General features: G+C 46.7%; 1 protein-coding gene across 1 annotated transcript in view; it reads left to right on the top strand.

The window, feature by feature from the left end:
- Positions 1-14557, top strand: part of DPM1 (dolichyl-phosphate mannosyltransferase subunit 1, catalytic) — a 96693-nt gene that overhangs the window by 27517 nt on the left and 54619 nt on the right. Inside the window, exon 2 of the mRNA XM_085619144.1 lies at positions 10850-10949. Coding sequence (XP_085475270.1) covers positions 10850-10949 — 100 coding nt within the window. The remainder of the gene's footprint in view (positions 1-10849; positions 10950-14557) is intronic.

The following is a 14557-nucleotide window of genomic DNA, read 5'->3' on the forward strand; positions in this document are numbered from 1 at the left end:
CATAGACAGTTTGACTGCCAGATCGACCTGGTGCCAGGGGCCAGCGTTCCCAGCGGCAGGCTGTATGCCCTGACGGAGCCTGAAAACGTGCATCTCCGGGGGTACCTGGATAAACTCCTCAAGCTAGGATTCATCCGCCCGTCCAAGTCTCCGGCCGCCTCGCCAATCTTCTTCATCCCGAAGGCTAATGGGGAGCTGAGAGCCTGTGTGGACTTTAGGGCATTGAATGCGATGACCATAAAAAATCGGTACCCCTTGCCTCTCATCAGTGTACTTCTGGAACAGGTCAAGAAAGCTCGTATCTACACCAAGTTGGATTTGAAAGGGGCATACCATCTGGTGCGCATGAGGGACGGAGACGAGTGGAAGACCGCCTTTAAGACCAGGTTCGGCCTTTTTGAGTACCTCGTCATGCCGTTCGGTCTGTGCAACGCCCCGGCAGCCTTTCAGTACTTTTTGAATGAGGTATTCAGAGAGGAGTTGGATATCTACGTGGTCGTATATATCGACGACATCCTCATCTATTCGTCCAGTGTGGAGGAGCACGTACACCACGTCAAAGCTGTGCTCCAAAAGCTGAGGGAAAACATGCTGTTTTGTAAACTCAGCAAGTGTGACTTCCACGTCACATCCGTGGAATTCCTCGGAGTGATGCTGAGTCCAGAGGGACAGGAGATGGCAGAACGAAAGATCAAGGCGGTGAAAGAATGGCCGGTGCCCCAAAGCGTGAAGGACGTCCAAAGTTTCATTGGCTTCGCCAACTTTTACAGGCGGTTTATAGATGGATTTTCAGGATTGGTGGCCCCAATCACACAGCTACTGAGGAAGTCCAAGGAGTTTGTCTGGTCCCCTGAAGCGAACACAGCCTTTGAGGCCCTGAAAAGCGCCTTTGGTAAGGCGCCGGTGTTGGCTCACCCCGATCCGGATCTCCCCTACGTGGTGGAAGCGGACGCATCGGATGTGGCGCTGGGGGCTATCTTGTCCCAACGCAACCACGACACAGGGGTGCTTCATCCCGTTGCGTACATGTCCCGCAAACTCAACGACGCCGAACGCAACGATCATATTGCGGAGAAGGAGCTTCTCGCAATCAAGGACGCCTTCACCGAATGGAGGCATTGGTTGATGGGGGCAAGGCATGTGGTATCGGTGTACACGGACCATCGGAACCTACAGTTCATGACGGCCACAAGACACCTTTCTCCCAGGCAGCTGCGGTGGATGATCTTCTTTGCGGGGTTCAACTTCCGCATCACATATCGGCCGGGGACGGAAAACCGGAAGGCGGACGCCCTGTCCCGTCAATCTGCAGTTAAGGAACCATTGCCTGCGACCGAGCGTTCCATCATTTCCCCGAGGATGGTATTGGGGGTTATCCAACCGGATACTTTCCTGAGGGGAATAAAGAGAGGGATCAGGTCATTCGCATGGCGGAGGTGGCTCCTCAGTCACAGAGAATGGCAGCTGAAGGACGGGATACCCCTGAAGGGCAGGTGCCTATTGATACCCACGCCTAGGCTAAGGAAACAAGCATTCATCTGGTGCCATGACTCTCCATGCGCAGGTCATTTGGGCTTTGAAAAAACGGTGGCTAGCATGGGACGGCATTTCTGGTGGCCAACCATGAGAGTGGATGTCAGGAGGTGGGGACAGGAGTGTCCTACGTGTGCTACCATGAAGGCCGACCATGGCCGAACCCAAGGGCTCTTACATCCACTTCCGACCCCGGATAGACCATGGGATAGCATATCACTGGACTTCGTGGTGGGCCTACCGGTAGACCAGGGGATGACGGCAATACTGGTGGTGGTGGATTACTTGACGAAAATGGGGCACTTCATCCCCTGCAAGAGAGTCCCTACGGCCGGGGAATTGGCGTCACTACTCCTAAAGAATGTGGTACGACTGCATGGATTACCTGGGGTGATCGTGTCGGACCGGGGGTCGCAGTTTACTGCGCAATTCTGGAAGACTTGGTGCACTGCGCTGCATGTTAAGACCGCCCTGTCCACCAGCTACCACCCTCAAACGGACGGCCAAACCGAGCGCCTGAACCAAACGCTCAAACAGTATCTGCGATGTTTTGTGGACCAGGGCAGGGAAGAATGGGTCGACTTGCTATGGGTTGCAGAGATAGCCTATAACAACGCCACTCACAGCTCCACACAGTCATCTCCGTTCTATAGCAACTATGGCCAACATCCCAGGTTCTTGCCATTTCTGCATCCGTTCAGAGAGGACAGGATTCCCGCCACAGCGGACAGGGTGGCACACATAAAAGACACGTTGATGCGCTCAAGGGCTGTCCTAATGGAGGCCAAGAGAAGATACAAGGCTGCGGCAGACAGGAAGAGAAGGCCCGGGCCACTGTACCGCACTGGAGACTACGTCTGGATATCCACAAGAAACATGAGGTTTCGAAAGAACAGTGTGTTCCATCCCAAGTACATGGGCCCCTATCGAATTACCAAGTGTATGGGTCCCGTGAACGTGAACGTGTGCTTGCCCCAGTCATTGCGGATACACCCTGTCTTTCATGTATCATTGCTCAAACCAGCACCCTCCAAGCCGTCTGGGACACCTAGGCCGGTATGCGTGGAGTCGGAGGTGGAGTATGAAGTGTCGGGCATACGGGCGTCCAAATGGCGCAGGGGGAAGCTGTGGTACCTGGTTGCGTGGAAAGGCTATGGCCCGGAGGAGCAATCATGGGAACCGGCTGAAGGGGTTCATGCTCCGCGCTTGGTCTCCTTGTTCCATCGGCGTTTTCCTGCCAGCGCTGGACCCGTGGGGAGCCGCTGAGAGGGAGGATGTACTGTCAAGAATTCCTGTCATGCGAGGGGAGGAAAACGGTAACCAGCGAAAACGGACTACATCTCCCAGGATGCTTAGCGGTTGAGAGGTTATGTAAACAGGAGAGCTGTTACATAACTCAAGGAAAACACGACCTTATGTAAACAGGAGAGCTGTTACATAACTCAAGGAAAACACGCCCTTATGTAAACAAGAGAGCTGTTACATAACTCAAAGAAAACACGCCCTTATGTAAACAGGAGAGCTGTTACATAACTCAAAGAAAACACGCCCTATAAAGGGAGGAACCGGGAGGTACAACGCTGTCGGATATTGTGTTTACACCGACGTACCTGCTTCGTGAAGAGCAGTGTTCCGGAGTGGTGCTCCAGAAAGGCAAGAACGGAGGTAGGTCGAGTCGTTACTCCCTGGGCCGTGTCTTGCCCCATCGTCACCTGTGAAGGACCCGGAAGCTCTACCGGTCAACCATTGAGCTTCGCTTTTTGACTCGGCTGAGTCAAAGCGCAGTGGCGCTTTTGCTGGTTGGAGTCGTAACTCCCAGCCCGACCAGAGATACAGGGACTGCCAGCTGTAAACGCACACCAGGAGGTGTTTGCCGCGTTACAGACTCGGAAGTCCACAGGATCGATCGAGCGGCTGCTCTCGGTTCAGTCTTCTTGCTTTTGATTGGGGTATCGGTGACGCATCACCAGGTGGTGACTCCGCGTCCCGGTGCAGTCTGAGGAAGAGGTTGAGCGGCTGCTCCCTTCAGGTAGAGACCCCGGCTGGGTGTTTCCCTGACTCCTCGATTCTCCCCAACACTCTTCGTGCCCCTCACAGCCTACCGATTGGCATTGTTGGCCATTTCATTTCTGCCCTCTGTTGGCATACGCCGGGATCGGCGTATATGCAGAGGACGGTTAGGACCATCCGTGCTGTGGGCTGGTAACGTACTTAGCCTGGAGGATTCCATTGACTATAACTTTTGTTTATTCTTTGTATTATTTTTGCCTTCATTAAAATAACTAACCCTTCACAAGTGGTTGCGTCCTCATTATCGTGTCTGTTAAACGATCCTGAGACGTTCAGGGCGTTACACCAGTCAATTGAAATGTGCAATTTATTTCACAAACAAAAACAATAAATAAAAAAAAACATGTAGGGTAGCATATAAAAACTCCCATCGCAGGGAGCCAAATGTTTTCCCTATATCGACGGACAAGACTAGGGTGTCCGGCAGAAGTATCTCCTGTTCGTCAAGGATGAGCATCAACTGGCGAATATTAGGCAGCGTGCTACGGGTAGGAATAACGCCTGTCTGATCTGGATGTATCAATTTGCCTATATGTGGTAAGATCCTATTTCCTAATATCTTACTCAGGATTTTGTAATTTGCATTGAGCATGGACAAGGGGCGATATGAATCCACTAGCAGTGTGTTTATGCCTTTCTTGAGAGATACTATTGAGGCCTGCGTAAGGTAGGCTGGAGCAAGCCCTGTTGCCTTGCTCCATTGAAAACATCCAGTAACCGAGGGGCAACAACCACAAAGTAGAGTAGAATTCTGTGCCCAACCCGTCTGACTCGGGGACCTTGTCCCGTGTCATCTCTTAGATAGCTCCCCAAACCTCCTGCGCGGGGGTCTTTTGTTTTGGATTTTTTTTTTTTTTATGTGGAGCAAGTACATACAGGATATAAATATCTCATCACAGTTTCAAAGAGCAGGGAAAAATTCCAGAGCCAAGGGATGCACTAAAATCACAAAGTAATATGTATGATGCAAGGTGCAACTGATCCTTAACACTTACAACATGTCAAATGAGAAAAAGAAGATATTTCATTTGATTGACAATTGTAATTGGTCGTGACCAACCCTGGTCTGTCTGAAAATGGCTCAACATCCCCCTCATTATTCCCAAATTCTCCTCAGCCTGCTCCTACCCTCATCATTATCAAATGAAGACATTTCCAGAAAATCATTATTTATAAACTTGTGGTACCGGAGGATAAAATTAGAGGGTTCTTACGCCACTAATCATGCCGGAGTTTTTCCCAAAAATATATCCCTGCTAAATGTGATGGAATACCAGAAGAGAGTCCCAATAATATTAACTTGGAGTCCCAGAAGACGTTGGTCTAAAACGTCCAGTTCAGTTTCGTTGCGACGGACTCCTCCCAGAAAGGGTCAAGTGACAGGCAGGAAGCGAAGATGTGTACCGCTTCTGCTTGCTCAGCCACGCAGCGAAAGCATTTTGCACCCTGTTTGACCTTCATGATATGAAGATGATGGGGTGTAAGATAAAAGTCATTAATTAACTTAAAATGAGGAACTTTGACCCTTGAAACATTTAAGACACCCTGTGCTTGCAGATTAGAGTACTTGAGATCCCCTACAGCAATCTCTGACCCGAGATGCCAGTTCCATTTATCTTCTCCAGATTGAAAAGTTTTCAGCCTACCTCCAGCCTTGGCCTCAACCAAGGAGATCATCCTATAAGCCAGACAAATAGATACCTCAAGAGATCATCATCACCAGATAGTCCAAAAAATTACACTGTATACAGCATAAGCCTTCTGACGTCACAGTACCCAAAAAATGTTGTAGCTGTAAATACCAAAAAAAATCTGACACGAGGAAGAGAGAACCTTTGTTGCAAAGTCTCATAAGAGAGAAAAATACTTCCCTCAAATAATTGCCCTGATGTAAGGAGTTGACAGCCTTCCCAAAATGTCAAAAGCTCTCATACACTTGACAAGGCCAGTTGTGATTATAGCCCAAGTATGCATATGTATTGTAAAGGGTGACATCCGGCAGTATTGTTTTAAGATGAGACCAAATTGAATATTCGACTTGTAGGGTCTTTAACATAGTCCTTTTAAAGTACGTTGTGTCAATAATACCAATGTGGGGCACAACAGCTTGACTCCATGGTATATACTCTGGAAACATATGTCCCTGCAGCTACAGCCTCCTACTATGTACGTTCATTAATTGGGACATGAATCCAGGAAAATAATCTACCCACAGACCCAGTAAGGAGAGACAACCCCCCCCCCCCCCTTCTCACATGGTAATTGAAGTAACTTAACTGTATATTAGATCTAGGTCTCCGATAACTCCAGATACATTTCTTCCAAGATATATCACTCCTTGAAAAACAGATTTTAGGGAGATAGAGAGGTATATAGCTAAACAGATCAAGATATTGAAACAGAATTATAATTTTAATGAGGTTACATCTCCCAATTCTCCCCGATGGAGTCTATTCCACTTATTGAAAGTCTCCTCTTTCCTCATGAACAATTGTCCATTGTTGGAAGAAAGGGAACAGAAATAGAATTCAATCCATTTCTAATGACAACTTGGCACCCAGATATGTTGCTAAGTTTACCCAGCGTCGATCTTGTCCCAGGGCAGCGACGTTAGACAAGACCTGAGTCTTATCAATATTTAGTTTGTGCCCTGAGACAGAGCCAAATTGACTAGCAATAGTATCTGTTGCTGTCAGGACAGCGGTGGGGCAGAGGTCAATATGGCTACGTCATCCACATTAGGCTAAAACCGTCATCTGTAACTGATGTATTTACCAATAGAGAGCTATCCTTGACCATTCTCAAAGCTTTATCATAAGGCTCGATATATATCGCGAATAGCTGGGTGGAAGAGAGGATACCCCTGTCGAGTGCCCCTGGTAATACTTATAGGATCTGACAGAGTACCTGAACACAAAACCCTTTTTTGTTGAAACATTTTTTATTGTTTTCCAACACAACAAGGCAACAATCAACCCACCATCCCCACCCGTCCAGGAAATACCACATATATATCAGCATCCCCGACTCTCCTGAAGACGGCTCAACCTTCCCACCCGGTCCCCTACCCCCCCTCCCCCACCCCCTGTCAGTGTGCCCCCGTCTCCTACCCCGTTCCCTCTTTCGATGTGCCCCCCCCCCTCCCTGGTCAATAAAATACAGGGGCCCAGCCTCTCCCTAAACCAACAGAACCTTCCAGCTAACCCAGCCAAAAGTGTAGGTGGTCAGAGCCCACCGTCTCGCCTCTTCTACTCCCCGCTCCCCACTACCTCCTGCCCGTCCGACCCGCTCTCCTCAGCCCCAGCCTCGGACATCAACCCCTGAAGTTCTACCCTGAACACAAAACCCTTGCTGTTAAAACTTTATATAATTGTTGGATACAGTTGGTAAACCGTGGACCAAAGCCAGCGGCATCCATCATTGCCCACAATAACGACTAGGAAACTGGGTCAAATAATTTTTCAGCATCGAGCAATATCATTCCGACTGGGTTCCCATCGGGTGACCCAACGTCTACAGCAGAGATGGCCGTATTCACATGGGCTGTGGTGTCTCTTCCTGGTTGATTCTCATCGACCAGATTTACAATCATGAAAGATAGTCTGTTGGCAAGGATTCAAGTACATAATTTGGCATCCTGAAATGATCAATGAGATCTGCCGATATGATCCACACATCCCGGGGTCTTGTGAAGGGTAATCATTTTAATCTCTGACCAGGTTATGGAGACCTGCCCTGAGAGCTCAAAGGAGGGGAGACTCAAGGGAGTCTAAAAAGGTCACGCAAAATTCAAGAGGGATCTGGTCTGGAGCATACACTTTACTTCAAGCTAACTGTTTAATGCATTCTCTACTTCCAACAGAGTAATTGGGAAAACTAGGTTAGACCTCTGTAGCTCGGTCAATGACAATGGTAGTGTTTGTGAATAAGTTGGTTGATATCTGTCGAAGAAGCCTCATACTCCTGGTAGAGGCTTTGATAGTACCTAGAGAATTTCTCACGAAAAAGTGTTTGGTCATTGACTCGCTCACCCCTTTAATTAATGATTGCCTGGATGCAGTTTTTACTTGTTCTATCCTTAACTCAAAATGAGAGAATACGCCCCATAAGTCATTATTTTCGAAGAAATGTATTTGTTTTGCTTGGATCTTCCTAATCAGTCTATCCCAGAGACTCTTCCTGAGTGTGGCTTGAGCAGTTGCAAATCGATCCAAAACAGACATAAAGGTTCCCAGAGTCTGATTTAGTGCACTATGTGCTAAATGACCTTCAATAGTGCTAAGAGAAGACCTTATACAGACCTCTTCCTTAAGCAGCTCCTTTCTTTGATATACTGAATATTTCAGCATATATCCTCTCTACAACAGGCTTGTCCCATAGCACTGGAGGGGAAGCAGAGCCGACATTAAGCTGCACACATTCCCTCAGTTCCTTATTCAAGCAGTTGATATACCCCTCATAAAATAGCAGCCGCCTATCAAAGCACTATGTACAAAACCTGCCATACTGAACAAATTGTACCACTGAAAGAATTAACGATAAAGAATTTTGATCAGATTGCCCTTGGATTCAGCTGAACACTAAGAGAGGATATTAATGAATGGCTGACCAGAAACACATCAATTTGTGAGAGCGATTTATTAGGAGCAGATAAAAAGATTTAGCAAGGTACTTTAGAACAACACCGCCATGCGTCCAGAAGTGCATAAGACGCCATTAACTATCTCTGATTCTCTCTGAGATTTTGTTTCGCTTTAAGGGATCCACTTAGCAAGCCCAAGATGCATAGAGTCAAAACCAGGATGAAGAGTTGCATTAAAATCACCACAAAATATCATTTTGTCAGGCCAATATTGCTATTCGACCAGCAGTTGATTTAAGACCATAGGATCGTCCTCATTAGGGCCATACACCATGCATACTGCAAATCTCAGTTTCTCCTGGGTAATGGTTGTGATAAGCCAACGGCCTTTCTGGTCCGAACCCTGACCACCCATGATCCAGCTCTTATCTGGGGCCAGCAGAGCTACTACAGAAGATAAAATAAGCTAGCTGTGGAGAGCACTCGATTACCTAGATATCCAATAGTGAAATTTTCATCCTGGATGGATGTGTGTCCTGCAAGCAAACCATATGCGTGTGTAAATATAGCAGCTCTTCCCCTAATTAATTTACATTTGCGGGGTGCTTTGATGCCATTTCGGCTCCACAACAAAATATTAGGTGTAGTCCTAACTATTAAAATTGCTAGCCATTGTTAAAACCTATCCTTTTTATGTTTACCCAAAGCCCACTGCCATCATTTGCTCCTTTCAAATGCACCCCCTTATACAGATGTGACCTAATCCCCTCTCCCTCTGCCAAACCCTCCCAAAACTCCCTAGCCCTCCTGAAGCCACCCTAACAAGTGCTTTACATGTCCCTACCATCCAGTCTGCCCAACCCAGGTCCAAGCCCCCTCCTTGAAGTGCAAGAGATGTCTGACCAGCAAGGAGCCTCGAGGAGCAGAACCCTCCCAAATCACCCCCAACACCACTTCAGAGTGCCGTAGAGGAGAAGGAAGGCCCCTTCGGTGGTAGCCAAAGCTAGAGGAGGTAGAGTCAGACCAGCCTAGGGCCAGAGAAGCCGTAAATTTACAGAGAGGGCTGAGGCAGAGAGAACAGAGAGAGGCACTGTCCACTGTATACAGTATATTTAAGAGAAAGCAAATGTTTGCCTGGTGCATACCAGAAATTTAAAGGGCTGCAAGGAGGTGTTGATAACATTAAGCCAAGTCAGCTCAGGTTGTTTTATCAGCAGTGGAAGGATCACAGGCTAAAATGGGCCCACAAAGACTCGAAACATAAAGTAAAGGATGACAGGAGGTTCGAAGAGAGGTGAGGAAAGAATGTCAGTAAGGTAATATTGAGTTGAAAAAAATGAAAGAAAGGGAGGAGAGAATATAAGGACCAACACCATCAGTTCTTTCTCTCTTTCCATCTTAAACGCTTCTACCCCATTTCTGGTAAATTTAGGAGCACTTAAAAAGAGGCTGAGCTTGAATATTTAATACTATTGTAACGATGGAAAGCATGGAATAAAGTGCGGCACATAACTGAAAACTGTCAATTTATGTTTTTACCTTAAATGGTTATCTGGCAAAAAGGTAGACCATCTCATGTTGAATGTTTGAAGGGGCTACAAGGGAGGCTGTTTCCCATATGATTTGAGATTGTTGACATTCATGATAATCCATAAAGAGGGGATACCTTTGAGTGAGAGGGACTCATGTAGGCTGATATCCATACTGAAATTTGCAATTAAAAACTTTGCAATCAGTTCCAAATGGAGTCAAGGGATCACTGATACACCCTGATCAGTCTGGCTTCATGTCCTCCAAAAGCATCAGGCAAAATCTTAGGTACCTATACAGCAGTATGGAACTTGCAGACAAACTCCTAAACCAGATGTTGGCTCTATCGTTAGATGATTCCAAGACCTGTAACTTGAAGTCCTTATATGATGGAAGACATGGAAAAGATAGAATTTGGCTTAAAGGTTTTGTCTTGGATCAAGCAAGCAGTTTGCGGGCAAATGGGATCCTATTGTGGCCTTACTCTGTTCGAGTGGGGGGGGGGGGAGGGGACCAGTCAGGGATTTAACCTGTTGCCTTTACTGTTTGCTCTGGCCCTAGAGGGACTGGCATGCTCTGTCCCAGGTAAAGCCCTGTTTCGAGGCCTTAGATAGGAACCTCAGTGGGATGAAATATTACTTATGCAGATGATATCCCATTATACTTATCCGACATAATCACATCGGTAGACAGGATTTGCACATTTTGGCTCTGTGTAATCTGCTGTCTCCAATGGCTGTAGCATCAGCATTAATAGTCAAGTGCTGTTTGTTTTTATTGGCTCTCTTAATTCCTATAAAACAATCAAAATGTTTTCAAAAAAGAGCAAATTGGCACTATCAGTCCATGGGAAGGTAGGAAGGCCGTATTTGTCTATAGTTCTGCATTGTTCGTTCTTTTTATAATGGAAAAAAAGTAAGTTATATGGATCATTTGAAATAAGCTCTAAATACATTACGAAGTGTTTGATGTTCACCTAGATAGTTTATTTTTTTCTCTGAAATAACTATGTTGATTACTTTATTAGGGAGGAGACGGGAGGTGTAAACTTCATCTCTTGCTCCCAAACATTAAAAGCATTTCTCACTGGATTTTGAGGTTACATTATTATGTTTTTTTTATTTTGTTTTTTAGTGGACATGACTATGAGATCATTATCATAGATGACGGAAGCCCAGATGGTACACTGGAAGTTGCACAACAATTGGAAAAGATATATGGCTCTGATAAAATTGTGAGTTCCAGTTTACTATGTGAATGTACTAGAGGGTGTACTTCAGAAATATGTACACAGTTGATAGATTATCGTTTGTTTAAATATCCAACACATGTTTTGGATGATGTTGCTACAATTCAGTCCTGCCAGAGTGAGGACCTTGATTGGTATATAGTCATCCTGAGGTGAGAGATACATTCCATGTAATGAAAAGAATGTTAAATATATGTTTGATTATTTATAGAAGTTGACAATATGTTTAACTCGATGTATATTTTCTTTTTTGTCATGAATAACTTAAAAGCTGACAATCAAAATATTTTTCAGATTGATCACATTGCATAGTTTACAAGCATAGATACTCTTGTAATTTCCTCTTGAATCACCAACTCAATGCGGCTTTCCACACCCCTACAAAACACCTTCCCGATGGCTCCTCCCACACTCCATACCGTAGATTCGCCCATTACAAACCCACCCCCCGTAAGTTTACTATTCGCCTCTCCTCCATAATGCAGGAGAAATCCCCTATATATAACCTGGAAGCCCGATCTATGTGGGAAATGCAAAAATAACTATTGATGGACAGAATGCATAACAATGTCATACATTCACCCCAGTACAGAGATCTGGGCCTAAATCCATCGTTTTTTTGCTCATCATGCCATTCCAGTTTGGACCCAGCCATATGCAAATCAGTCTTGACCCTGTACCCTATGGGAACAGTCCAGCCCGAACTGCCAGGCCAGGTCCTCCCTGGACTGGAAACAAGCTGCCTAGGACCAGTTTCGGGGTTTCACCCTTCTTCAGCCAGGATAGCTTGATTCTAGTGGCATGGAGAGCACGGGACTCACGTCTGAGCATACCCGTCCCACTCGGGGTGACAAATGCAAAAAGAACTATTGATGGACAGAATGCAGAACAATGTCATACATTCACCCCAGTACAGAGATCTGGGCCTAAATCCTTCGTTTTTTTGCTCACCATGCCATTCCAGTTTGGACCCAGCCTTATGCAAATCGGTCTTGACCCTGTGCCCTATGGGAACAGTCCAGCCCGAACTGCCAGGCCAGGTCAGGTCCTCCCTGGACTGGAAACAAGCATCCTAGGACTGGTTTCGGGGTTTCACCCCTCTTCAGCCAGGATAGCTTGATTCGAGTGGCATGGAGAGCACGGGACTCACGTCTTGGCAGGGTATGCCCAGACGTGGGTCCCTTGCTCACTATGACACTGGATTCAAGCTAGCCTGGCTGATGAGGGTTATCAACCCGAAACCGGTCCCAGGATGCTTGTTTCCGGTCCAGGGATGACATGGCTTGGCAGTTTGGGCTGGACTGTTCCCATGAGGCACAGGCTTCAGACTGATTTGCATATGGCCATGTCTGAACTGGGGTTGCGGAGTGAGCTAAAGAAGGATGATGGATTAAACCCAGATCAGTTGACTGGGGGTGAGTGCTTGCAGTGTTCAGCACTCTGCACTACTTTGCCCCCATCTGCGATATCCTCCCCCCCCCTCCTCCTAGTGACACTTCTGGAATATGTAAAGTACGGCCAGCCGGAGTCCCAATGACTAACAGCTGTGCTTCTCCTTCTAGCTAAGCGCAGGCTAGCCATCCACTGTGGGAGACACCCAGCCCCCCAATTTAGGAGTTGGCTGTTAGATGCAGCATATTGTCAGGGGCAACTGGGGACCTATTGGGAACTAATGCCAAATTGTTCAGGACCTAAGTACGTCTGGGCTCCTCTGAGCTCTCCAGACTGGAGACAGGCCTCCAGCGGAGCCCTCCAGTCCATGTGGGCAAATAGTTGCACCTGCGCCATCGACTTTGCCTCTGGCAACTCTAGACCCGGCCTAGGCCCGATACACAGGAACTGTATTCTTTTTGTACCTGATGTGTGCCCCCCCCCCCCATGTACCCCCACCCTCACTGTCTTCTACCTTTCTTACACCAGGGTCCAGGGGATGGTCCTAAAATATCAACTCTGCTGTTATACATGCCATCATTCCTATTGTCATTCAGTCAGTCAGGATGTGCTTGCCTTCATGTATGCATACCATATAAGCTTATTTTCCTTTTCCATGTATATGTTCCTTTATCCTTAAAAAATGTACATATTTTTTTTAAAGTACTCCTTTGATTTGACGTGAGACTCATTCTTCGAGTATGTCACCAATCAATTTTACTAATAGAAATACTTGATTATAAGGTAATGCCTCTTTTTGCATGATGACCCCTAAAGTTTTAGACTGATGCTTCTGGGTTTGTGACCCTAAAGGTGCACTGAGTCCTGCTAAACAGGCCTCAGTGCCAGGTCTCTGACCCTTAAAACATGTATGTCTGTTTGGTTCACCCACAATTGCCATATGTTTACTTAGTTATAAGTCCCTAATATATGGTACCAGGGCCACCCAAGGGCCAGTAAGTTGAAGTGTCCCTCGTGGACTGATGTACTTATTGTACGAGCACAAGTTTCACAACGTAAAGCATGACTCCAAGGCAGAGCAGTTTTCCAACTGCTAACTTGACTTTGTCATTTAAAATATTGACAACGTTTGGACCTTTATTTTTAACATATATTTGTCCCCTCCTAAGGCAGGCCTTTCGAGCCCTAAGGCAGGGAGCTGTATATTAAAAAGTAGAGCATGTATTTTTGCATGTTCTAACAGGAAAAAACCCTAAATTGTAATTGTTGGTATAGAAAGGCTTGTAGCCTCGGTGGAGAGTACAGGGTTGCAGTCTGACAACTCAGCTGCGCTAACTTCTGATTGGGACTATTAAAGGTGAACTTCAAGATATCAAAACAATCATATTAAACATGATGTCCAAGTCGAATTTAATGTAACTTTCAGTAAGGAACACAAACTGCTTGCCATTAGAAGAGGTGCTCCATCTCCCTGGCAGGAAGGCCAAACAGTATTTGAGCCCAAAAAGCGAACTTCAAAGGGCAACTCGCCTTTGAAGGGCAAATGGTGGACACACAGGAGAAGGGGTGCTTTTGTGTTCTGTTAGACAGTTTGGTGTCAGGGACTGAGATGGGGAAACAGTTGCCAAGCCAGTTTTCCCATGGACGTGTAGCTCTAAGATAGTCGCACCTCTAGGGTGGGCTTCCAAGATCCACACACTGAGAGAGGGATTCAGCCATCTTGGGAGTGCTAGATGCCACACTTTGCAAGAAGTCTTCATCAGGCGGGAGGGGGCCTAGTAACTCATTGACTAGTAGTTGCTGCATCCCCCAAGGGCAATTTCTGGGCATAAAAGTGGCACCCCTTGTACTCGGATCACGTGTGCATTGGAGAGAGAACTGGGATGGACTGCCCTGCTTTCCCTGGACCTGGCAGCGCGAGGCTGAATCTAAGCCTGGACTGCATCGCTGTTCATTGAGGTGGCAAAGAGACGACTGTACCTGTGGTGCCCTGCTTGAGGAAGAGTCATCCCGAGACACAGACAGGAGTGGCTCCAAGAGTCAGTTGGCTATCTTCCTGTTACAGCTACAGCACCACACAAGTTAAAGAAGCCGTCTTGGCGAGTTGGTAGCGGAGTTTGCCTAACCACCCAAGTGTAGCCTTGGATCTTGAGTCTCAAGGCTCAAAGGTAGCACCTGAGCCTGCTGGACCTGGGTTCGTT

The sequence above is a fragment of the Triturus cristatus genome, chromosome 7 (genome assembly GCF_964204655.1).
Source record: "Triturus cristatus chromosome 7, aTriCri1.1, whole genome shotgun sequence".
Classification (NCBI taxonomy): domain Eukaryota; kingdom Metazoa; phylum Chordata; class Amphibia; order Caudata; family Salamandridae; genus Triturus; species Triturus cristatus.